Source organism: Salvia hispanica, chromosome 5 (genome assembly GCF_029641045.1).
Source record: "Salvia hispanica isolate PSC_SH4W2 chromosome 5, Shi_PSC_v1, whole genome shotgun sequence".
NCBI lineage: Eukaryota > Viridiplantae > Streptophyta > Magnoliopsida > Lamiales > Lamiaceae > Salvia > Salvia hispanica.
Genome location: NC_142696.1, coordinates 38273622 through 38298804, shown reverse-complemented (window position 1 = coordinate 38298804; position 25183 = coordinate 38273622). Strand labels below are relative to the sequence as shown.

The 25183-nt window shown below is 33.2% G+C and overlaps 2 protein-coding genes across 2 annotated transcripts; both read left to right on the top strand.

Moving 5' to 3' along the window:
* Window positions 1-5507: 5507 nt before the first annotated feature.
* Window positions 5508-6690, top strand: LOC125187695 (uncharacterized). The gene is made up of 2 exons (XM_048084325.2): window positions 5508-5932; window positions 6012-6690. Exons 1-2 carry the CDS (start codon window positions 5747-5749, stop codon window positions 6435-6437), a joined length of 612 nt encoding a protein of 203 aa, XP_047940282.1. The 5' UTR covers window positions 5508-5746; the 3' UTR covers window positions 6438-6690.
* A 15977-nt stretch (window positions 6691-22667) lies between these two features.
* PIP2;8 (plasma membrane intrinsic protein 2;8) lies at window positions 22668-23903 on the top strand. The gene is made up of 4 exons (XM_048084815.2): window positions 22668-22978; window positions 23054-23349; window positions 23424-23564; window positions 23628-23903. Exons 1-4 carry the CDS (start codon window positions 22690-22692, stop codon window positions 23745-23747), a joined length of 846 nt encoding a protein of 281 aa, XP_047940772.1. The 5' UTR covers window positions 22668-22689; the 3' UTR covers window positions 23748-23903.
* Window positions 23904-25183: the final 1280 nt, after the last annotated feature.

The window sequence follows — 25183 nt, the reverse complement described above, 5'->3', positions numbered from 1 at the left end:
GAGAGAGTAAAATAAAAAATAAAAAAGGGTAGAGAGATGAAGAAAGAACAAAGTAAGAGAGAGTAAAGTAGAGTCAAAAATGTGTTGACTTTTATTAAAAAAAATGAAATGACGTTATAATAAAACATATCAAAATGATAAAATGACTCTATTAGTATAGAACGAATGGAGTACAAAGATACGATTTGAATCGCATAGCGTAGGGTCAAATTCACACATAAATGCAGTCTATGATAAATACCCAAGGTAGAAATAAGAGATCACATAAAAATTAAATTTCTGCCAAATAATAGCTCCTCTTATTAAATGTATAGGAAAGGGGTAGTATGGTCCATCTATCTATATAGATGGACAAGACAATGTACAAATAAAACAAACGTGGTCCGTGCTTACTGATTATCCTCATTTAATTATTACTACTATTATTGCATTTTTACAAGGGTAACTACTTTTAAAGTCACCAACTTTTCATAAATTTCGGTTTTTCCCACGAACTTTAAAAAGTTCGTGTAATGTCATAAACTTTATTGTCGGTTGCCATTTTTCCATGTCAGGTTTTCGGGTCTAATTCAAACTGTTCGTTTCCTATTAAGACAATGTTCAAATTCTTTTATCTTACAATCGTTGTCTTCGTCTTTGAAATAACTTCGCGTGGGTACCTTGTACGCCTCAATCGGAACTCGGATGAAGAAGTTATGGCCATTTGATGAAGGTTGCGACCTTTGTGCGACCTTGTACTATCATAATGACCGTAACTTCTTCATCCGAGTTCCGATTGAGGCGTACAAGGTACCCACGCGAAGCTATTTCAAAGACGAAGATAACGATAGTAAGATAAAAGAATTTGGACATTGTCTTAATAGGAAACAAATAGTTTGAATAGACCGGAAAACCTGACATGGGAAATGGCAACCGATAATAAAGTTCGTGACATTACACGAACTTTTTAAAGTTCGTGAGAAAAACCGAAATTAATGAAAAGTTGATGACAAAAAAAGCAGTTACCCCTTTTTATAATTTGTACATGTACTTTTATTTTAAAATTTGTACAAGTACTTATTTCGCATCAACATTTAATTGTCAAGAGTAATTTGCCAAAATTTGACTTAGTACATCAAGGAGCCAAAAATTGATGTTGCTGTTAGATGCTGGAATTAAATATGAAGAGTTTGAACTATCAAAAATTTTATATTAAAAAAAAAAAAACTTAGTAAATAGAATGATTTTAGAGCATCTGCAACTCTGCCTCGGTCTCGTCTCGACGAGACGAGACGGCATCGAGACATGGTTGTGGCTCCCGTCTCGTCTCGACGAGACGAGATGTCTCGACGCCCGACGCGTTCGGAAGAGGCCGGCCTCGAGCTGGCGAGACGACGCGCGCGGCCACGTGGCGCGCGCTAAGCGATGGCGTGACGCCCACTCGCCGGCCCGCGAGTGGGCGTCGGAATTATGACGTCATAAATTTATTTTTTTTAAAAAAATTGAAAATTCGAAATTTTTTTTTGTAAATTTTAATATTTAATTATGTATTTTTAATTATGTATTTTTTAATCATGCATTTTTAAATTTTTTAGGCCTTTAAATTGTAATTTTTATTTTATTTAATTATATTATTTTTTAATTATGTATTTTATAATTTTTTAGGCCTTTAAATTGTGATTTTATTTTATTTAATTAAGTGTGTTTTTATTAATTGAATTTGTTGGAAATAAAAATTAAAAAATGAAATTGAATGAATAGTTAAGAGATGGAGGGATGCAGGTGTTGTCTCTTAGTTAAGAGATGAGCTGAAAAGTACAGTGGGGCCCATGAATAGTTACGAGATGAGACGGTTAAGAGACGGATAAGAGACAGCGTTGCAGATGGCCTTACTCTCGAGTGGCTGATTTTTTAATGATATGAGTCATATGACATGCCGAATTTAAATAATTACCAATTGTCACATTCTGTAATACTTAAATTATAAATATAATTATTAAAAGCCAGTAATTAACAAAGGAGGGTGTTTGTTTAGAAAATTATAAATTTTAGTTATGCAGCGGGATTATTTTGGATAATTATGCAATGTGAAAACTAGCATTTAATTTGATGATGTATAGGAGTACGTTACTACGTGTGTATATTATGCGAATAGGAAGAAAATAAGTAAGTACTTTATTAATTAGCATCCTAATGCTAGGAAAACGTGGTCTTCGATATTGATAAGAATGATTCCTAACATGTAGTACTACTAGTTATTATTTGGCCTAATATTTTAGAAAATCCAGTTGATTCAAATGCATTAGTATTATTGCTATAATTTCAAGTTTTCAAAGCTTTTGTGATAAAACTTTGATCAATCGATCTTCAATTAATCATAATTGAGCCCGTAAGGCATCTAAAGTCAGATCAAAATATGAGCCAAACCAAGTAAATTAGTTGCTTAAATGAGATAATCATGTTAAATTTCAGATATAGTCAATTTAAAATAATTCAGGTTTCAACTGGATATATGGCTGACTGATTGAAAACCAAACCAAGTAACTAACAGTGCAAATTAAATAAATTTTGTGCATGGCATAGCGCTTTTTATAGTTTATAATTTTTTTTCGAAGCTAGAGTAGTTGTTACTCGAGATTATAATACAAAGATAATTAAAATCGTGTTTACACCATTGAATAATTGGGAATTAATACTGATCGATATAAGATAATAACCCAACTACGAGCAACCAATTTCAAATAGATTATTAACTAAATTCATAATTTTCATATGCATACGACAATTGCGGGAAAAAAAATGTGCGATTAGATTTGGACGCTGACATGTCATATCATTGAATAAATCAAATCCGTAATTGATTAATTACTTGATTAGCTTAAAATAATTGGGTTTTAGTGAAGGTCACACCGCCAAAGAAGAAGCGAGGAAATGGAAAAAAGGCACCGATCCACTTAATTCGAATAATACTAAATTAATGTCGTATTCACGTATATAATAGTAACAAAAACAAAACGGTTTTTACGCATTCATGATTAACACTTAAAAGAAAAAAATGATTATGTTGTTACGTCTATCTATTTGAACTTTCAAGTGTAAACTAATGATGGCTTCAAAGAAGCCGACTTTACGCCTTTTATGGAGAAAGTTACAAATTCATGATTGCTATTTAATTATTTATCAATGCGTGCATCATTGTTCACTAATTTTATTTTACGTCCGATAATGCTGATAGAGTGATGGATACTATATGTATATATTTATAAATAAAATATGTGCATATTTTATCGAAAATGAGATGTAGAAGGCTCGTGATGGTTCATGCACTCTAGGGAATTGGCATCTTCTTGAAAATACTAGTACCACTAGGTATCTTATTCATCTATTTTGAATATTTGTGAACAATATAGAACAGTGAATACATTGAAAAAAGAAGAGGAAAAAAGGCCTTCAAACTCTTGTGATCATACGTTGTTGGAGGAATTGGCTGTCAAATTGTTAAACTTTCAAAAATGAAACTTATACATAGAGCCATATTCAACGGTCCAATGATGAATTTAGTGTGTAACTAAATGAGAAATATATTATTCAACAAATATTTATAGCCAAATAGAAACGGTGGTTGCATAAGATCTTTAAATTACTAAAGTCATATCTTTGCTTTTGTCATGCATGGCATTTGTTTTGATATAATGCGTTTGAATACTTCCACTTTTCTCAACCTGGTCCTTCTTTAGAGGGCTGCATTTTTTGCCTTTAATTTTGGTATCCATTCACGACTTTGCTATTCGTATATGCTTTTCACGTAATAAACAGACTTACTTCACATATACACAAAATAACAAAATCAAGTTGTGTTTTCATAATCTAAACTTTTATTTATATATGTATTAAAGGTGGTATTTTAAATCGATAATCTAAATCTTCGCATATTGACCAAAAATAAGTTAAGATTTGCTAATCAATCACAAGTCACAAGATTTGGCGAAATAATACTTTTTCAAATATTGATTGGTGGTATATATTTGATGGAGTATATATATTTTGACTTAACGTAATCATGCCGTGATTCCCTTATCTTGCTAACCAAAAAAAATCCATGCATGACCCAAATATCAGGCTCCATAAAAGAAAATCCTAAAGATTGAACTTCAAAAATGGTCTCTGGACTATAGGTTTATCTCGAAAATAGTCCTTGGACTTTAAAAATATCACCAGTAGTCACTGGACTAAGGATTAATATAAAAAACGGTCCTTTTGCACTGTTTCGAGACGAAAATGCCCCTTTGAGGGGTTTTAGGGGGTTTGGGCAATTTGGTCTTTTTGCACTTTTAACATTTTAAATCTGATATTATTTTAGTTATGTACTAAATCTGATATTATTTCAAAATTATCATTCTTCTTCCCTTTTGTCATACTTCACTTTGTTTCTTTATTTCAATATTAGATTTAATTTTAAGAAATTAAATTTTAAATTTAAGTTTTTAAATATCAATAAATTTTTTTAATTATAGAAATTAATAAATAACAAAAATTAATAGTCATAATCAATATTTAATAGTGTCTAATATTTGATCAATAAGATATGACAACGCCTTAGTTTTAATCAATATTTAATAGCTTTAATTATAAATAGATTATATAACACGATTTATTCTGAAATAAATATGCATCTAATGTAAGACTAATATAATTTTCGTTTATTAATTTGAAAACAATCAAAATGACTAGAAAATTTCAACAAAAATATTCCTATATAAAATTTTTAGTCAACTTCATAATATTCAATCACAAGCAATTATAACAACCGAACGAAGGCTAAATAGAATAGCTCTTATTTTTCTATCATGATTAATATTATTTTTCTGTACTTCTTCAATTCAGCTGAATATTATATTAAATAACAAAAATTAATAGTTTTAATTTAAAAAATTAATTGATATTTAAAAATCAAAATTTAAAATTTACTTTTATAAATTAAATCAATATTGAAATAAAGAAACAAATTGAAGGATAACAAAAGAGAATAGGAATGATAAATTTTGAAATAATATCAGATTTAAAATGTTAAAAGTGTAATAAGACAAAATTGCCCAAACCCTCCAAAACCCCTCTAAAGGGCATTTTCATCTCGAAATAATGCAAAAGGACCGTTTTTGATATTAACCCTTAGTCCAGGGACTACTGATGATATTTTTAAAGTCCATGAACTATTTTCGAGATAAATCCATAGTGTAGGGACCATTTTTGAACTTCACTCACTTCTAAAATACGTGGAGTAATTAGTAGGAGTATTTTAAATGGATGGGCAGAATACTTAAAATAATTTAGTTTGTACAGAATCAAACGAGAATTTTATGCAGTAATAAGTTGAGACAGTAAAAGCTGCCAATTTACACCATATGAAAGAGAAAAAGAAAAAGAAAAAGAAAAAGAAAAATCGAAAATAGGTTAGGTTTGGACGTATTGAGCGAAAGTTGATTAGTGAAAACACAAGATCCAAATATATCTGTGTCACCATTTTAATGAATCCTGTTTTCCAGCATCACCCAACTGACAACACACACACACTTTCTCTTCTTGAACAACTATTCACAAAGATATATTGACGCACACGAATTCACACTTTTCAACCCTCCAAACCTTCTCCATATGATACTTTACTCACAAAATCTGCATTCTTTCCCTTTTATTTTCACTCTCCATTCGGTTTTTACCCCCAATTTATTTTCTAATTAGGTTTGTTTCATTCTCTTCAACTGCTGCAATGGCGATTCAAGCTCATCACATAAGCAACTCCTCAGGATTTGTGTTTGGTGGATGCCAAGACGAGAATGCTTACGGATTAAACAATCTCCGCTGCTACAACGATCATCGTCTCTCTATCCCTCACATCGTCTCCGCTCAATTCGAGACTCAACGATTCGAGATTCATCACTACCTCAACACACAGGTGAATCAAATCAACCATTTTTTGCTTTCAATTCAAGGACAAACTAATTGCTCATTGCAATTTCCTTCAATCGAAACAGAACGAGAGATTGCGAATGGCGCTGCAGGAGCAGACGGCGCTCCTGCTGAGGAGCTACGAATCCAAGATTCAGTCTCTGCTGAAGCAGAGAGACGACGAGATCTCGAGAGCGGGGAGGAGGAAAATGGAGCTGGAGGAGTGCGTGAGGAGGATGGAGATGGAGAGGGTGACGTGGCAGCGATTGGCGCAGGAGGGCGAGGCGACGGCGGCGTCGCTGAGGGCGCGGATGAAGGAGGCGGGGTCGTGCTGCGTCGAGAGAGAGAGGGAACCGAGGAAGATGGTTTGCAGATGCTGCAATTCTAGGAAATCGTGCGTGATAATGCTGCCGTGCAGGCATCTGTGCTCATGCACAGATTGCGATGCCTTTCTCGATTGCTGCCCTGTTTGCAATGTCGCCAAGAAAGCAACTTTGGAAGCTCTGCTTTGACATTTTCAGCTAATTCATTTTATTCAAATAAGTATTAGTTTTTGGTTTTTGATCTTGTTCATAATGATGTGCATCGGATTTATTTATTAAATTAGGTTTTAGTTGTAGAGAATACTAACTTTGGAGCAATCGATGATGTGTATATTGTCATTTGTCACACTTGTTTGTCCCTTTGTTTAGTTACTTATTAGGTTTGGGTTCGTTTCCACTACGTCGGTCACAATTTTAAAATATTAGAAAAGTTCATTTATAACTTGTAACACACCATAACTTTCGATCTTTGGCAGACTGAAAGTCAATGCTATGTATGGGTAAAATGCATGAAAGTTACATGTGACATACATGTTATGAAATCGTACATTTTTCTTTATATTTTCGAAATATTTGTGATGATTTTCGTACCTTTAAATATGCAAATAGCTGCTGGGCTGGCACCCAATATATGGAAAATTAAACATTATGGCTTTCTTTGATAAAAATGGGGTGATTCATTGAACACTCGAGTTATTTGCGCAACAATTATACAAAAAAGGTGGAACTGTCATGCATTTCTCTATAAAAGAAATTCACCAAATTACGTCTTTTGTTTTGAGATTTGCGTTGTGAGTCCTTTCCTTAATTTATGATTTTTATCCAAAATTACTCTTCATCCACTTTGTTGAGCCACTCCAAAATGTCTCCAAAGCAAGGCCTTTTTTTGGGCATAAATTTGAAATGGAATATAAGAAAGTATAGTCCATGAATTTTATCTATGTGGAAAAGGAATTATGGCAAGCTACTTTTTTAAATCATCAATCTGTTTTATTTATTGAATTAACTACACAATGAAAGTGGAGTCTGAATTGACGTTTCAAAGTTTGTGTCTACGAATATTTGAAATGTCATGCATTATTTGGGAATTAATTAAATTTGAAACAACACTCTGTGACTTTCTTGATTAACTAATGGAGAAAGCTACGATAACTTGATTTGTAGAAATCTTGACGTTTTGCTTTTCCCCCTTCTAGTACTTCTGTGATCTGCAGAGTACATAAAATATATGCATTAATTTTTTCCCTTTTAAATCATTTCATCTCTGATTACTGAGTTTTTGCCTGCTAAATCAATGAATATAAAATATTTTTACCCTAAGCAGAGTGAATATACAGTATTAAATCAATCAATCTATGTTTTCTTTAGTGACCGCGCCCTTTTTTTCTACTATGTCACGTTCCATGTACTAGGAGTATTATTTAAATATGGATCTTACACATTTTTATCCTCCATAAATAAATACTCCCTTCGTCCCCGATTAAGAGTCACACTTTGATCGGGCACTAGTTTTAAGAAATGTTAAAAAAAGTTGATTGGAAAAGTTAGTGGAATGTGAATTCATTTTTTATATTAATTTTATAATAAAATGTAAGTGAATTGAGTTAGTGAAATGTGAGGCCTACTTACTATTTATAGTACAAATGAAGTGTGCCTTTTAATTGGGAACAGACCGAAATGAAAAAGCGTGACTTTTAATTGGGGACAGAGGGAGTAAAGAAGAGAAGAAAAATAATTGGTGTGTACCTATAGAAAAATTCATAAAAATAGACCAGATTTTTTTATTTTCGATACTTTACTTTCGCTATATATTACGCAAAGTTAAATGAATTTTTAAATAGGACTCACAAAACTTTATAAAATATTACGCTTTTTCCGTAAATACTTAAATAATACTCCCTAGTGTTTCTAGATTTTCTTGGAAATATATAAAAATTAAAAAATTAAATATGTGAACCTATTATTCTATAAAAAGGACGTTCTCTCGTGTACGCACGAGTTTAAGCTGGCCCGACCTGGTCCTTATCCCTTTTTTAAAACATTATACGTTCCAATATTAATTTTTATACATTAAAACAGTAATTGGTAGTACAGTACTAGTTTTTATGATCAATAATCACTTTCGCAATAATCGTGTTTAGTCATAAAAAGTGTCACTTTTTAATTTATTTGTAACATGGAGTACAATTACTTCTAATATTAAAAGCATTAATTTTTATTTTTAAGACTAATCATTTTTAACAATGTAATTTTAATCATAAAAGTCATAAGTTTAATGAATGACTTTGATGTAAAACAACAATTAATCTTTCTTGGAACTCTTCTCGGAAGTGAGTTCAGTTCACGCTTTTTTTTTCAAAAACAAAAATATTCGAGTAAAACGTCGATCGGTGACGATCTAAACTTTTACGTAACCATTCGAAAATATTGTAATTGTGTTATCATTTCTTATTTTAGTCATTAGGACATTAGCATCAAGGTACAATTTTTTATATAAATGTACGTGTACTATGGAGCACAGAGTGTGTAACACACAATGGATTACGGGAGAACACATCGTGTAACGCACTGTATAGTGCAAAAACACAAACGCGATTGGCGTAGACGACGCTGCTTGCTCGAAACAACCAAGTTTAGGGCACACATGCTTCATATGTTAAAGTTGCAACTGGATAAATATTCGACTATTTTTAGCCAAAAATTCAAAAAAAAAAAATCTTACTTTTAACTGACTGGTGACATTGACAAACAACGACTTCACATTCGAAGTTATTTATTTATTAACTTTCCTTCTTCAATCTATAAGTATATCAATTTTCCGCTTTTAATTATTTAATTGTATAGTTGAATTATATATTTTCTGGCTTTTAATTATTTGTTTTTATAATTATGTACTTTGAATTTCAAAGCTTAGCTTTAATTAAATCACATAGTATAAATTTAATATAGCATACACTTCCAAATTATAAGAAACAATTATAAATTAGAAAAATAAGAAATTTGTAAAAACACGGTATTTGCCATAGGTATCCATAGCATTCCTCGACTGTAATTATTTGAGGACAGTCTTTCTATAGCATTACCTTATTATGATTATGAAATACTACTAACCTATAGTGTGCGACTGATAGTACATTGTAGTGAGTATCAGTTCATCGATTAAACAGTAATTAAATCATTTAAGCCAGCAACTAGTTAACCGAATATCGAAGTTTTTAATTTCGGTCCAATTTTGATTGCCAATTTGGTGTGCGGTCGTTTATTGATTAATTGACTATTAACTCAAATTAAAACTAAAATCTATAAAGTATTTTGAGAAGATAAACTCAATAACATATGGGCCTATATAGCCCACATAAGTTAGGCAAAAGGCTAATATTAGTTGGGAATTAAGTAGGCTCACGTTTTGTGGAGTAACATTGTTTTGTGACTTTCGTCTATTATACTTTTGTCAATAACTAATGTGGAATATATTGAAATTAGCATTGCCTTAATTCGTTCCTCAAACAAACAATGCAATTCAGATTTTGATTTAAAGATTTCAAGAGTTAGATAAGTTTGAGTACAAAACTAATTCTCCTCACCAAAAAGTTTTTTACGAATTTCGTTGATTATAGATTTAAGAATAATAATATTAATGATGAAAAATAGCATCCAAAATTCATTTTTATTTTATTTAACTTTTTCAATTATGTCGATATAGGAAGGGTGGGCTAATAAAAAGTCGTAAATTACGATAGTAAGAGCATAAGCAAAGAGGTGGACTATAGCTCGGACTATGCATAGTAAGAGCATAAGTCTTTTTACGATAAGAGCATAAGCAATGGGCTAATAACTTTGGTATTTTGGTTGCAGTTGTTGGAATCTATCCATTAGCCTGCCCAAAAACCCAATTTTGTGCTTTCGTAACTAGATGGGCGCACCTTTCTTCAAGGTTGATAGAAAGTTATGGACCTCTCTCTTCTACGTGATAGAATGGTCCATTTGGTGGCTTAGGAACAAAGTTATCTTTGAGAAGATGGACCCGAATTGGGAAATGGTGAAAAGTTTATTACTTTGGAGGCTGGGTTCAAGGATCAAAGGGTGGAGTCCAAAATTGTCCTTCCTAGCATGGCAAATGTACGAGGAGCTGGTCAAGGTTTAAGATGGTCGGGCTACAAGCTTAGGACCATGAATGCAATCAAAGATCATTTAGGAGGTGACATTCTTGCATTCAACTTGTTGTTTTGTGCTTTGTTGGCCGGGCTTGCTTGTGGTTTAAGTTTGTTGCGTGTTTCTTTTGAGGTCTGTTTGCCTTTGTTTAGTTGATTGTTGGTTTTGCGTTGACTTTAAGCTTTTGTTACTCTGGACTAAGTTGTTTTGGTTTTCTTGCTCATTAGTTTTTCGATTGAACTTTTGACTATATAAAAGAAAAGAATCTAGTGCTAATTATGTTCACGAATATGATAATTAGTTGATTGTCTTATTATGTTATAATACCGAATCATTTTGTCACTTTCATATTTCTGGACTATTGAATTTTTTGCATTTGGAATCGGTCGAATAGTTGGTTGTTAAATTTGAAAGTTAATCATATGTAATTTAATGTTATAATTGTAATGTCTAATAATTGTTTTTAACTTTTGTCTGATTTTGATTTCTTAATATAACCTTTTAAAAAGTGGCTGTGACTGTAAAATTAATTTTGTTTGGCAATATATTTGTGCCAAATATTATTTCCAGGCGTTCACTTCAATTGCAAAATTTAAATGACACAATGCTTTAGAGATAAATATATTAAAATGGCGTTGTTTTGAAATTTAGCTTAAGTTTGGTTCCCTATAGAGCCAAAAATCAAAATAAGGCTTTAAGTTTATCATGTTTATTAGTATTAATTTGATCTTAGCAACAAACAATATATACAGCATATTTCACCACATACGAAGATGGTTATGGGGTTGTAATTTATTATACCATTAGCGGAAGCCCAAGACCTGGACGAATTTCCTAAGATGGGCCTGATTCAGTGGGATGATTTATTAAGCTTTTTAACAATCCCATCCTTCAGATTTGTTTTATGTTACGCTTTGAAATTAATTTGGGTCACTAATTTCAGAATTTAGTTACAATTATAAAATTTAATTAGCATTTAATATGATTACGAATTAATAGTGAATATTTAAGATTTACAGAGTCTGTCCATAAATTATTTTCTCAAATTAAACTACTCAGTGACCCGTTTTTAATTTATTAGTAGGAGGCTAGGAGCCATCATGATCACCAAATATTAGTCTTAGATTTCTCCAGCCAGTCCAGAAGTAATTATTTATTTTAGCAGAAATAATCATTATTATTGTATTTAGAAAAAAACAATAAGGGATTAAACATCAGTCATAAGTTTTTCACTATTAATTTCTGATTTCATCCAGAAGTAGAATTATAATATCTCTCTGTTTCTGAAGGTTTTAATTGTTAGGGGACCGCAAGATGTTGAACTGCAATTTTGAAGTTCATTTGGAATTCAAATTTAAAGTTTTGCAGATATTAAATTTACACAAGTCATTTAATTACTCCTCACATTGGCATGCAGTCATGCAGATGACTCTATTTCAAATTTACATTGCAATCTCTTAATTCTTTTAGACTAATTTAAAATGTAATTACCACTTAAAATACTAGTAGCAAATTTGACTAGTTAACAGCTCATATTTTAAGAATTTTAACTTTGGCTGGCTCCTAAACATTTTTAGCTGTGTATGATTCCAAAAACTAGGTTTTTATTATGCTCTGTGAATGAGATATATCACAACTTACGTTAGTACTATTTTGTTGCAAATTTCAATCTTTCTTCACATGCAACAATTGACATACAGAGATTTTCTTGTCGACTCCATAATTATATTGGATTTTTCGTGGTGTGGTGACAATATTTGCCAACCTTTTTGATTGTATCAAATTGCATAAATCGACATGCACAACATCTTTATTAAATACTACTACGACAGATAGCGGCCAAATTAATTTGAAACAAGCTGAATTATATTATAAACCCGATTTAATTATCTAAAGATGGTGCAATTTGGCAAATTAATTAATTAACAAATACCGTAATATTTTTAGTATGATTAATAGTTGCAAATATATTGGTGTCGTGCATGTGGGCTGCGCTGGAAATTTGGTTTGCACATGGCTATAACCAACTGCATCATTTTTTGTTTTATGCATAATTGATTTGTGCTCCAACTTATATAAAAATGGTAAAAAATCTAGCTGTCTTTTATAAATAGACATGACAGTATATGCAATAGTTTTAATTCTTATTTAAGCAAAATAGAATTCTACAAATTAAGAACAAAAACACTCAAAAGTGGGAAGATTGATTTACGCTCCATCTTAAAAAAATATTAGTATAAAATACAAAAATCTAGCTGTCAAATAATTAATTGGAGGCCCTAAATACCAAAATGATAATGGTGTTGCGCAATTCGGTGGGCAGCTCACTGTTCACTTACCTATTTTATGTAAAAACATTAGAAAATTAATGCATATAGTCGTTTCTAGTATGATTTTATTGTAGTACCATAATAAATAAATCGATATTATAACTCTTCAGGTAACCCCAAATTTATTTTTTTTTCCTAATATTGCATCAAATTAAAGACTGATTGATCATGTATTAAATTTTGCGAGTGTTTCTTTCTGCCTCTGCACTCCTTTCAATTTGTTTCTAGACTTTTAAATGTGTTTGCAATTAAGGTGTAGTTGAATTTAGGTTGTTTTTGCAATTTTGATTGTTGGGTAAGTACGTTGATTTTTTATGATTGCTGACGTGTTTTGTTGATAATTATCAAATAGTAGCTTGTGTTATTGTTTAGTCTTTTTTGTTAGTGAGCTTTGTAGGTAGGACATGTTTTCTTTCTCTTATTATTTATGCTAGTATTTTTCTATGGTAAAAGGCAAAAATATTATTTGGTCAGATTATGGTTTGTTTCAGAACTTTAAAAACTAACGATTATATAATGGCTTTAACAATTTTTTCTATTATTTCATAGTTTATGACTTGAGGAAAAACTTGCATGATTTTGGCAAATAGAAAATGTGATGTGACAAAATATTCAATTATTTAAACGATGCTATTTAGTATATTTAGCCAATTATATCTTTAATTTTCATATAAATGCATTATATCGATAGATTTAGAAACGCAGCGTCATAAAATTTTGCTATGTGACAATTGAAGAAATTGTCAAATATTATGATATAGTAATTGCCAATTTTTTAAAATTATGGGATAAATAAATTACATAATTTTTTAGCTTTTTTTTCTCTCTCTCTTAAATATAATATCTATATAAGAGCATCCACAATAAAAATAGGTCAGCCATAAGCCAGCCACTCTCTCTCCCTACCACGTCAGCAGCACTAAAAATCCACCTGTCACGTCAGCATTTACTCAAATAGGCCAGTCACAGGCCAGCCGCAATAAAAATAATTCATAAACAACTACATTTACGGGATTAAATTTACGATTAAATTACATAATTAAATTTACGAGACATATACGGGAAAATTCATTAATTGCATTAAAAAAAAGTACATTCACTTAAAAAAATAAATTACATAATAAAGAAAAAAAAACTATCGTCGTGCAGTCTTTCGTGCCCACAACTCTTCAATTATATCCTTTTGGAGTTGAATATGAGGATCCACTTGGCGCATGTCGGCATATTCCTGGAGGTGCCCGACTTCATCGTGAGGTACCCTATGTCGTACGCTAGGGGTGGCCGTTCCGTGGCTTGGACCAGCTTCATCGTCATTGGCCCAACTAGTCAGTTGTACGCCTTCGTCTTCGACGATCATGTTGTGCATGATAATGCAGGCGTACATTATATCAGCAACGCATTTGACATCCCATAAACGTGTTGGACCCTTAATTGTCGTCCATCGAGACTGAAGCACACCAAATGCGCGTTCCACGTCCTTGCGCGTCGACTCCTGCCGTTCCGCAAAGTAGGCCTTCTTGTCATCCGCCGCGTGCCTGATCGTCTTCACAAAGACAGGCCACCTAGGGTATATCTCATCCGCCAAGTAGTAGCCCATTCATGCCGGTTGCCGTTGGCCACAAATGAGACGGCTGGACCGATGCCCTGACACTTCTCGTTGAAGAGGGGCGACGAGTTGAGGACGTTGAGGTCATTGTTCGACCCGGCTACCCCAAAATACGCATGTCAGATCCACAGCCGGTAATCAGCTACGGCCTTGAGGATCATCGTGGGATTCTTTCCCTTGTAGCCGGTCGTGTAGGCCCCTTTCCAGGCAGTTGGACAGTTCTTCCACTCTCAATGCATACAATCTATGCTGCCTAACATCCCGGGGAACCCATGCTGCTCCCCGTGCATCTGCATCAGATCCTGACAATATTGGGGGGTAGGGCTTCGAAGGTACTGCTCACCGAAAATTTGAATCACGCCCTGATAGAAAAACTTCAGACAATCCAGAGAAGTCGTCTCACCGATGTGGAGGTACTCATCCCACATGTCTGTCGCGCCTCCGTAGGCCAACTGCCTGATTGCCGCCGTGCACTTTTGAATAGGGGTGTGGCCGGGTCTGCCAGCCGCATCGTGCCTGAAGCGGAAACACAGATATTGACGCTCTAATGCCCCAACGATGCGCATAAACAACTCCATGCGCATTCTAAAACGCCGCCTGAACATGTTTGCTGGAAACCGCAGGTCCAGAGCGAAGTAGTCGTCATATAGCCGCTGATGTGCAGCTACGTCGATCAATCACTGCACGGCGGTGGACAACCGGTGGAGGGCGAGGTACCACCTGCTGTTCGACCCTTCGCATGTACCGCTCTAGCTGCGGTTCATGTAGGCCTCCATAGCCTCGTTCATCTGCCGTTCATACTCTTCAGCATCCCCACCACTACCACCACTGCTACCACCCGCGTTACTCATCGCTCGATGTTGCTCTTGTACAGAAATTTAGAGAAAGAGAAAACTCGTTAAAACAAGTGGTGCAAATGAAAATGAAACTAAAATCGCGTGTATATAGGTTTTCAAAAAAATTTTAAAAAAAACGAAAATTAGCGTTGGCCGATCGGCACGCCACAATGGCGGCCAGCGCCCTCAAATCGGCTAGCCCACGCCGATTTTTTCGCCGATTCGGTGCTGGCCGATTCCAATAGTTCGGCTAGCTGACCGGCTAGCGACGCGAATCGGCTAGCCGGTATTGTGGATGCTCTAAAAGGGAGTATCATCCCTAATACTCTCTCGGGTCCATTAGAAATGAAATATGTTTTTCATCGCGAAATTTTATATAGTGTTGTTTTGTAAGTTAATGAAGAAGGAATAAAATACGAGAGGTGAAAAAATAAAAATATTATTATTTTTATTTAAAAAATATTTCAGTTTAGTGAATATTTAATTTTTAATAGGACAAAAGCAGTGGACTACTAGAGTATGGAGTAGGAGTAATAGTTATGGATAGAATTTAAAAGACAAAATTCTAAAACATGTGATTAGGTTATTAAGATTGGCGCCCGGTTAACGGCCATAAATTAACGGAAACAAATAAGACCGTTACGTCTCTAAAGAAGCGAAAACTCTGGAACACTCTAGTTATTTTGGTGGGTCCCTTCCATAAAGGTGTGACGTGGCAGCTACTCTGTGGTATCCATTTCAATCCAAATTTTTCTTAACATAATCTATTTTATGACAACAATAAAGTGGTCATACTAATCTCTATTCCAATTTTCAAATATAATTAGAATCAAATTTAGATGAATTTGTTAAGATAACATCAATCGATTTAGGTTAGATTATTATGAAATTATGGATCGATTGGATTCAAATCTGACAGTAACAACTTTGGCCACATTTATCTATAGAAGCGAATATAGGGAAGAGTATGTACAACACAGATTAATACAAAATACGAGGCGGCCCGTTTGGCTGCACCTTATACTATAAGAGAGAAAATTAATAATTTTGATGTGGATTTCCTTTTTGTTTTTCACCTTTTCTTATAAAAATAAAAATAAAAATAAAAAAGTGGTCCAAATCAATTTTATGTTTTTCTCTCAAATATGATAGTGCTAGGCAGCTGTTTTCCACGTGATACTTTTCAAAATTTCATTCAATCTCAACCTCACAAATTTTGTACAGATAAATTAAATACAACAAAAAGCATAAAAGATTCCAGATTGGTCGAATAACCTAATGGGCCAGAGTATGATAGGCCCAAGACTCGAATGCCTATGAGGACTTGGGACTAATTATGTGTACAATATATATGATTTTTTATTACTATCAAATAAAAAAATCAATTTATTTTGGTCTAAGGATATACTACGAACATTTTAGATTAGCCACTTGTGATTTCATCAAAAAGCTCATGGCCTTTTCTCAAGTAGGTGATGTAGTTCTTGACCATAAACATTAGTATAATTATGATGCAATAACAACAAGAATCATTAAATAATTAGTTATCCAAGTATTTAGGTGTATAATTCGAATCAATAAGACAATAACTTAACGCAAAATGACAAGAGACATAATAGTAAATAAATAAATTACACAACGTAAAATATAAGTTAGGAATTAATACGTGTGGTGTGGTCCTGGTTAACACATGTCATCTTCTGAAAAAGTTAAGCACACCTAATTATTTATAATAGTTACCACCTAAATCAATGCCAAATACACCCAAATCATAGAAGAATCAAGATTAATTAGTACTAGTACATTTCTCGAGCCACTCAAATTCAACTGTCTTCTCTTCCCAAAGTATGATTCTTTTGACTATGGTCGGCTAGTAAAAATTACTGGCTTACTGCTCCATCCCATTTTATGATAAGTATAAGAATAAATATTTCTAATTTAGCATGAAATTTTAAGTAGTACTCCATTCTCTATTGTTTTATGAGTAAAGTGATGGAAATAAAATAAGAAAAATGGTAAAGTATATGGATGTTTCTATATTTAATAATGTGTAGACATCGCATACTTAAAGTGGGACCGAAGGAGTGATAAAAATTTTAAAAAAGAAAATGGCAAACACAACAAAATTATTTTATTACTCTACAAAATACAAAAGAGACGCAGTTTACAATTTGGATACATCTTACCTATGCAAAACGACTTCACTGTTGCTTATCAAAAGAAATAAAAAAAAGTAAACAGAAATACAATATTACAGCCTAGGAGGCACATGGAATGAAACTAGAAAAAGTATATAGTTGAAAATGTTTATTATGCATAAAGGTGGTGACAATGTGTTGTTTTTATATGGGGCAGCATCAATCATTCAGTATTGTACTTATAATTTATAAAAATTAAATTACTGTTGGATTGGAGTAATGCCAAATGATCGGAGTGACAGCAAATTTGACTCCTATTCCACCTAAAAATATAAACTACTAGTAGTAGTATAAGATTTAAATATATTCATGACAAGCTCCATGATAGTAATTATTAATATAATCGAATGTTGGTTTCTGTTCCACCCACCACGCTCATTTAATTAAAAATGGAGATTCTACATAAATTAAATATTATGCATTAAAGTATTTGAAATTTCTCATGTTTGATAATAGTATGTTAATATTTTTTAATTTGATAATTAGCGAGCATTAATTATTAGCTCTTGCTTGAAGAATGTAGTAGTAGTCTTTGATCAGGAATGATTAGCTAGTATGGAGTAATTAATTATGGCCCATGCTTGAAGAATTCACTTACCTTTGGTTAAAATACAAGCATATTATTACCTACTTTACTTAGGTAATAGCCCCTATTCATTTGGTATTCAATAATTTTCAAAGAAGATTATAGAATAACCATGAATCATTATTTCATAACTTACATCGAGAAAAGCCTTAATTTATCCACACGTTATGAAATTTGTCCATATAGGACCAAAGAGTATATATCTTGATCCAGAACACCAAAGAATGATCTATCATCTATCATTTGTGTATTAAAAAATGCTACTAAATGCGAATATTGCAAATTTCAATTCGAATAATGACTCTTTAATATGCGAATATTGCAAATTTCAATTCGAATAATGACTCTTTTATATGGAGTACTCCCTCCATTCCATAGTAATAGGGGCGTTTTTCCATTTCCGTCCGTTCCATAGTAATAGAGTCATTTCCCTTTTTAGTAAAAGTCAACATATTTTTCCACACCTACTTTACCCTCTCTTACTTTTTTCTATGTTCATCTCTCTACCATTCCACTTTATTTTCTCTTTACTTAACTCACATGACACAATTTTTCTTAATCTTCGTGCCGAAAAGTTTTGCCTTCATTACTATGGAACGGAGGGAGTACTAGGCTGTACAAATCATTTCTATTCGTTATTGTTGTGTCAACAATATAACAACGATACTACCTAATAATAGCTCAAACTAAAATTCAATAAACACAACACGAATATATTATTGACACGACAAACTTAATTCAACAAAATTCTAATCACACGACATATTAGCTATACAAATGCCAAGTTCTTCAAATTTGAAAACTAAAACTCAAATGAATCAAGAATTAAAATACTAGTAATACTCACTTAAAATAATAATAGTATTAGTACACAAACTTGACATGAAATTATCATAGCTTAATTGTGTCAAAGTTTCTACTAGCATTTAAACATAAACCTATTAATTTGTGATAATATTTGATTAACTTTTTTTAATTTTGTAATAGTGGTAGTAATAGTATCCAATGTTGACACCATATATATTCTGTGCGCTTGGTAACAAGTCACAGATATATGGCTATAAGTCGTGTAAACAATCACTTCAACTGAGAAAAAGTAAAAAAGTTTGCGCTGTTAAAATATCTCATCCACTTGGATAAGAGCACTCCCAATGGAGTTCCCTAAAAACTCCCTTATTTCTCCCTAACTCCTGCCACATCAGCGCCACATCAGCACCAAAATTTATCCCCAGTTTTTAGCCAAGTGCTACATTGGTTTCTCCCTTATTTCTCCCTTATTTCTCCCTAATTTCTCCCTAAAAACTCCCTTAATTATCGCCGATTATCGCCGAGCGTCGCCACAGTGGCCGGCGATCGCTCGGCGATAATCCGGCGTTAGAACGCCACTCGGCGAAGCAACGGCAACATTATCGCCGAATTATCGCCGACTTCGCCACAATGGCCGGCGATAATTCGGCGATAACCGGCGATTTATCGCCGAGAATTCGCCACCTCCATTGGGAATGCTCTAAGGTGACACCGGATATTTTTTTACAGTTAAGCTGCTCATATTTGTTCTGCTGTAACAGAATACAGGTAAATGTAAAACTAGATAATTGTATTTTGTTTGTAAATTCTGATATAATAAATCGGCTAATTATTTTTGTATGTAAAAGAAACACTTTAAACTCAATGAAATATACGGACCCTTTATTTTCATTCCTTAATGGTCTACCTGCAGTTTTTGTCATGATCTTCATCTATATACTCTTCAACTTGGTATGTATTTGTAGATGACAAAAAATTTTCTCACCAACAGATACATAGATTTTTCATGATTAATATTCCTTTCAAGTCTCTATAAATATGAACTTTTGACATAACAAGTATTTTAATACAAAATTAAAAGTAAGATAACTTTTGATTAGTCATACATTTTAATACAGAATTGTTAAAATAAGAGGACATGTAAAAAGTAGTGAAAATAATATTAATAGATTGCGAATTCAATTTATTAGTAATATTTAGTTAAATTATAGTAATTATATAAATTATAAATATTAATCAAATATTTTCTAAATTAAAAGTTCATAGTTTTCAACGAGGGACCGAAATGAAAATAGTCAAAGGCAAAGGGAGCTTGACGTGAACGATCATATTTTTTTTCATTACTACCATTTCTCTGTTAATTATTATAGTTTTCATTTAATTCGTTTTTAAAAATTAGACGTTTTCTATTTTGAAATGATATGTTCCGCACTAATAGTATTTGAATTATTATTTTTAACTTTTTTATTTGATTTATATATATTCTTGAGATTTAAAAAATTTATTTTTGAAAGATGAAATATTCAATTAACAAAACAGGTAGGAGGTAGGAGTACTAAACGTGAAACGACAATAAGAGTTGGGCAATATTCTGGAGTAATATTAAGTATGAGGAGATAATCTCATTTTAAAATCGAAAAAACAAAATTAATTTATTGGGAAGGGTGATATAGCAAGGGCCAAAGTTGTGAGGGGCGAACGGATAAAGACGTTGGACCGTTGGGAGGAGGTGGGACCCACAGCAGTAAAGCCCACAGCACTACAGCACACCACAGACACAGATGATTAGCCCTCACATGGTCTCGCTGTTGCTATGGGCCCCACCCCCCCTCTCTCCTATCTCTCTCACATACATACACAATTACACACCCATCTTCTCTCACTCTCTGCTATTTAGAATTTTATAATTTGTGGACGACAAGTTGTAATTCCAGACATGTTTATTCACGAGTTCTTCTCCAAAATCCCAACCAATTCAATCTCCATTCCATATTTGTATAATTACATAGCTTTAATAAATGCAACTACTATATGATAACGTTTATGAATTTCGATATTTTTTATTAATCAGCAGGACGTGAAATTTTACTATTTATAGATACACTATGGAACTCTCTTGTCCACTGGAAGTTTCCCCAAGGGAGTGCTTCTTTTCATTAGTATAGTTTAGAATTTAATCAACACACTTTAATTTAGTTCAGAAAGAAATTAATCAAGTTTTATTTTATTATCTTATACATTAGTTTATATTTAGGCGGGTTAGGTGTGGACTTGATTAATAAGCTCATGTGATTAAAAATCATCATTCAAATGTCACAACGTTCGGTTTTTATCAAAGTCCGCAATAAATAAATAGTATAGTATACATAATTAGTTTCATGGAGTGTAATAGGAGTACTACTTTGTAAATTATTTATGATATAATATTTGGTTGACTTTTTTTCTTGCACGTTTATAATCTTTTTTATATTACTACGAGCAAAATCGATCCAGCAGTTTGATAGTATTATTTAAGAATTAATAGCACTGATACTAGATGTAACTATTTTATATCTATATTTTAAGTTAAACATATTAACAAATTAAGCTCTAAAATTTAACCGAGTTCATAATAAAGTCATGGCTATCGGAATCAGGCTCGTTTTGCTTAGGTGACAATTAGTTGGAAATCCACATCATTATTTCATTGATTCTCTCAATTATTTCACTTGGTAAAAAATGTATGAATTCAATCCTTCAAAAAGGTATACATGAATTCAAGAATCAATCGAAATAGTGTTGCATTTTTAAAAATTATTCGTGGGTCAATTAAAGATAGATTTTGGTTATGAGTGTATGATTTTGGTTATTCAAGAATCCATTTACTAGAATATCACAAAGTTCATGTGATTGCATGGGTAGTTGATGACAAAAATTAGAAAATAATGATATAGTACTAATTAATTAGAAGTTTTAGGATAAAAAAGTCCCTGAAAGCGATGTTAGTTAACATGATATATTTTTGTATGCATGGATATATAATAGTAAGATTAAGTCATAATATCGATTTAAATTATGATAAAATTCTCATAAGTTTTAGTATTATTCTTGAAAACATAATAGTACTCTCTCTTCCCTTATAATTCGTCACCATTTAATCCGGTACGGATTTAAATAATTGTAATAGAAAGTGAGATGAAAAAGTTGATGGCATTTTAGTCCTACTTTTATATATTAGTTTTATAATAAAATGTGGTTGTGAATGAGTTAGAGGAATGTTTGGTCCACTACCAAAAATGGTAAAAATGAAAGATACCAAATTTTTAGGATAGACAAAAAAGAAAATAAGTAACAAATTTTCAAAAATGGAGGAAGTATTAAAATTTCAATTTTAAAATGGTAAAAGTGAAAATACCAAACAAAAAAGAAAATAAGTAACAAATTTTCAGAAATGGAGGAAGTATTAAAATTTCAATTTTAATCAATTGTCTCGTACATGTGTAGTATAATAACCTAATCAAATTCATTCTAACATACACATATGATATGGAATAATTAACAAAGTTTTAAACTAAGTACTAGTACTTTGTAATTTTTGTAAAATTGATCATAATTTGAATAACTACTACTATTATTCCTAAGATGAATATTTTCCCATTCGTGTATAGATAAATATATTTAGTGTGAGATATAAAAATGTAAAAAGAAATTATTAAAAAAGAATGATAATACGAGATAGTTGAGGAAAGAGGGAGTTATATTAATTAATAGTAATTATAGTAATAATAAAAAAAGACAGGTCCGAAAATGGTATACCTAAAATACCCTTACCTTATCCGTTAATGATCAAGTCTCTTCTTCTCCCACCCTTAAATGCCATCACCACCACACTCAGCTGAGCCGCACAAACAAAAAACAAACTAGAGAGAGAGTGAGAGAGCTGAGATATGACGAAAGAAGTTAGCGAAGAAGCCGCTTCCCACGGCAAGGACTACGTGGACCCCCCTCCTGCCGCCTTCATCGGCGCTGAAGAGCTCAAGCTCTGGTCCTTCTACAGAGCTCTCATCGCCGAGTTCATCGCCACCCTCCTCTTCCTCTACGTCACCGTCGCCACCGTCATCGGCCACAAGAAGCTCAACGCCGCCGACCAATGCGACGGCGTCGGCCTCCTCGGCATCGCCTGGGCCTTCGGCGGCATGATCTTCATCCTCGTCTACTGCACCGCCGGAATCTCAGGTTTTATTTCGCATTTCGCCAAAAAAACCCCTAATTTTCCCCCCAATTTTGTTTTTGCTCACCTGCTGGTTTCAGGTGGTCACATTAACCCTGCGGTGACGTTCGGGCTGTTCCTGGCGAGGAAGGTGTCGCTAATTAGGGCTGTTTCGTACATCGTGTCGCAGTGCCTGGGCGCAATCTGCGGCGTGGGGCTGGTGAAGGCGTTCATGAAGGGGCCGTACAACCGCCTCGGCGGCGGCGCCAACACCGTCGCGGACGGGTACAACACCGGCACAGCGCTCGGGGCTGAGATCATTGGCACCTTCGTGCTCGTTTACACCGTCTTCTCCGCCACTGACCCCAAGAGAAACGCGCGTGACTCTCACATCCCGGTACGTCACTGTTTTGGTTTTATTTTTGTGCCGTGAAATTTCAAATTAATTTTAGGGCTTTTTCTAACTTCTAGGTTTTGGCTCCGCTTCCAATCGGATTTGCTGTGTTCATGGTGCATTTGGCGACCATCCCCATCACCGGAACTGGAATCAACCCGGCGAGGAGCTTCGGCGCCGCCGTGATCTACGGGCACAAGAAGTCGTGGGATGACCACGTAAGTAGTTGATTATTTGTGGTGTAAATGTTTAGGGTTTTTAGCTAATTTTTGAAGTTGCAGTGGATTTTCTGGGTGGGACCGTTTGTGGGAGCGCTGGCGGCGGCGATCTACCACCAGTTTGTGTTGAGGGCCGGCGCGGTGAAGGCGTTGGGGTCGTTCAGGAGCAATCCGACCAACTAAGGGAAAGAGAGAAGAAGAGAAAGGAATTCTTGTTTGATTTGAGATGTTTGTTGTTAGTGTTATTTCTTCTTCTATTGTGAATTCTGTTAATTTGCTATAATTTGTGTGTAATGAGGAGAGGAGATTGTTAATTATCAAACTTTTCTTTTCTTTGTATTCTTCAATTTTTAGCCTTTGTTATAGACTTCTTTCTCAAATCTTTGATTCTCTATTTTGAACGCAACTCAAACTTAAAGCTTTTGTGTTTCTTTGATTTCCAGTAAATTCTTTTTAAAGATCTATCTCTAGACGATTCCCTTCATCACATTCAGTGATTGAAGGAGAGTAAAAAGTAGAATAATTGAATAAACCATTTACCTAACCCTAGCGATAGTATTTATTCTCAACTAGGGAGGTAGTACTAGTTAGGCGAGGTTGCATGCTTATCATGTCAACGATTAATTATATGGACTTACAACTAAGCTTATTAAATTTGTACTACAAGAAAATATTTTTTAATTAATTAAAACATGATATAGATAATCATCTTGAAATGTCTTTCTTACCTCCCATCAACGAATATGATACATAAACGTGTTAATATTCATTTCATTTGTATAGCGGATTCGAGAAGATTCATGGATGTTGAAGTAATCGACCCGGAACTCGCACTACTAACAAATTTAATTCATTCATTTACTTTGCTTTCTTTATCACTTTAAAAACATGACTAAATTTTCTCCAAGTAGATGTTCCCAAAATTCCACTCAATTGAAACAAGCGAAGGAATCCAATTATCCACCTTATATAGGCCCCCAACCCATAAATCACTGTAGAACTTTTTCTTTGTGGACGAGTGACATAATCTTTATCCACTTTTGACTACGAACCCCAATACACGACCAAATGATATATAGTCGAAAAACTGTATCCAACATGAGTATGTATAGGATTTAGGGTTGTTATAACTTTATTTGTAGTTCATTATAGGAAAATTCAAATATTTAAAAACAATAACATCATTTAACATAATTTAAAAATCTGAAGTCATTATAAGTTTGTTATTACTCCCTTCGTCCCGGCTAAGATGACACATTTCTTAGTCGGCACGGGATTTTAGGAGTTATTGATTAGTGTATTTAATTGGAGAGAAAAAAATGGATGTAAGTATTAAAATAGAGAAAGGAAGAAAGATGAATATTTAAATAGGAGTGAGAAAAAGTGGTTAGGTGTATTAATTGGAGAGAGAAAATTACCAAAAAAAGAAATGTGTCATCTTAGTTGGAACAAACTAAAAAGGAAAACGTGTCATCTTAAGTTGGACGGAGGAAGTAGTTCATAATAATGAACTCTAAATTGTCTTATAACGATTTGGTTTGACGTTTAAAGTTTAAGACTGGTTGGACATTGATACACACACTAGTACTACTAATTATGAGAAATATTCATTTTGAGCC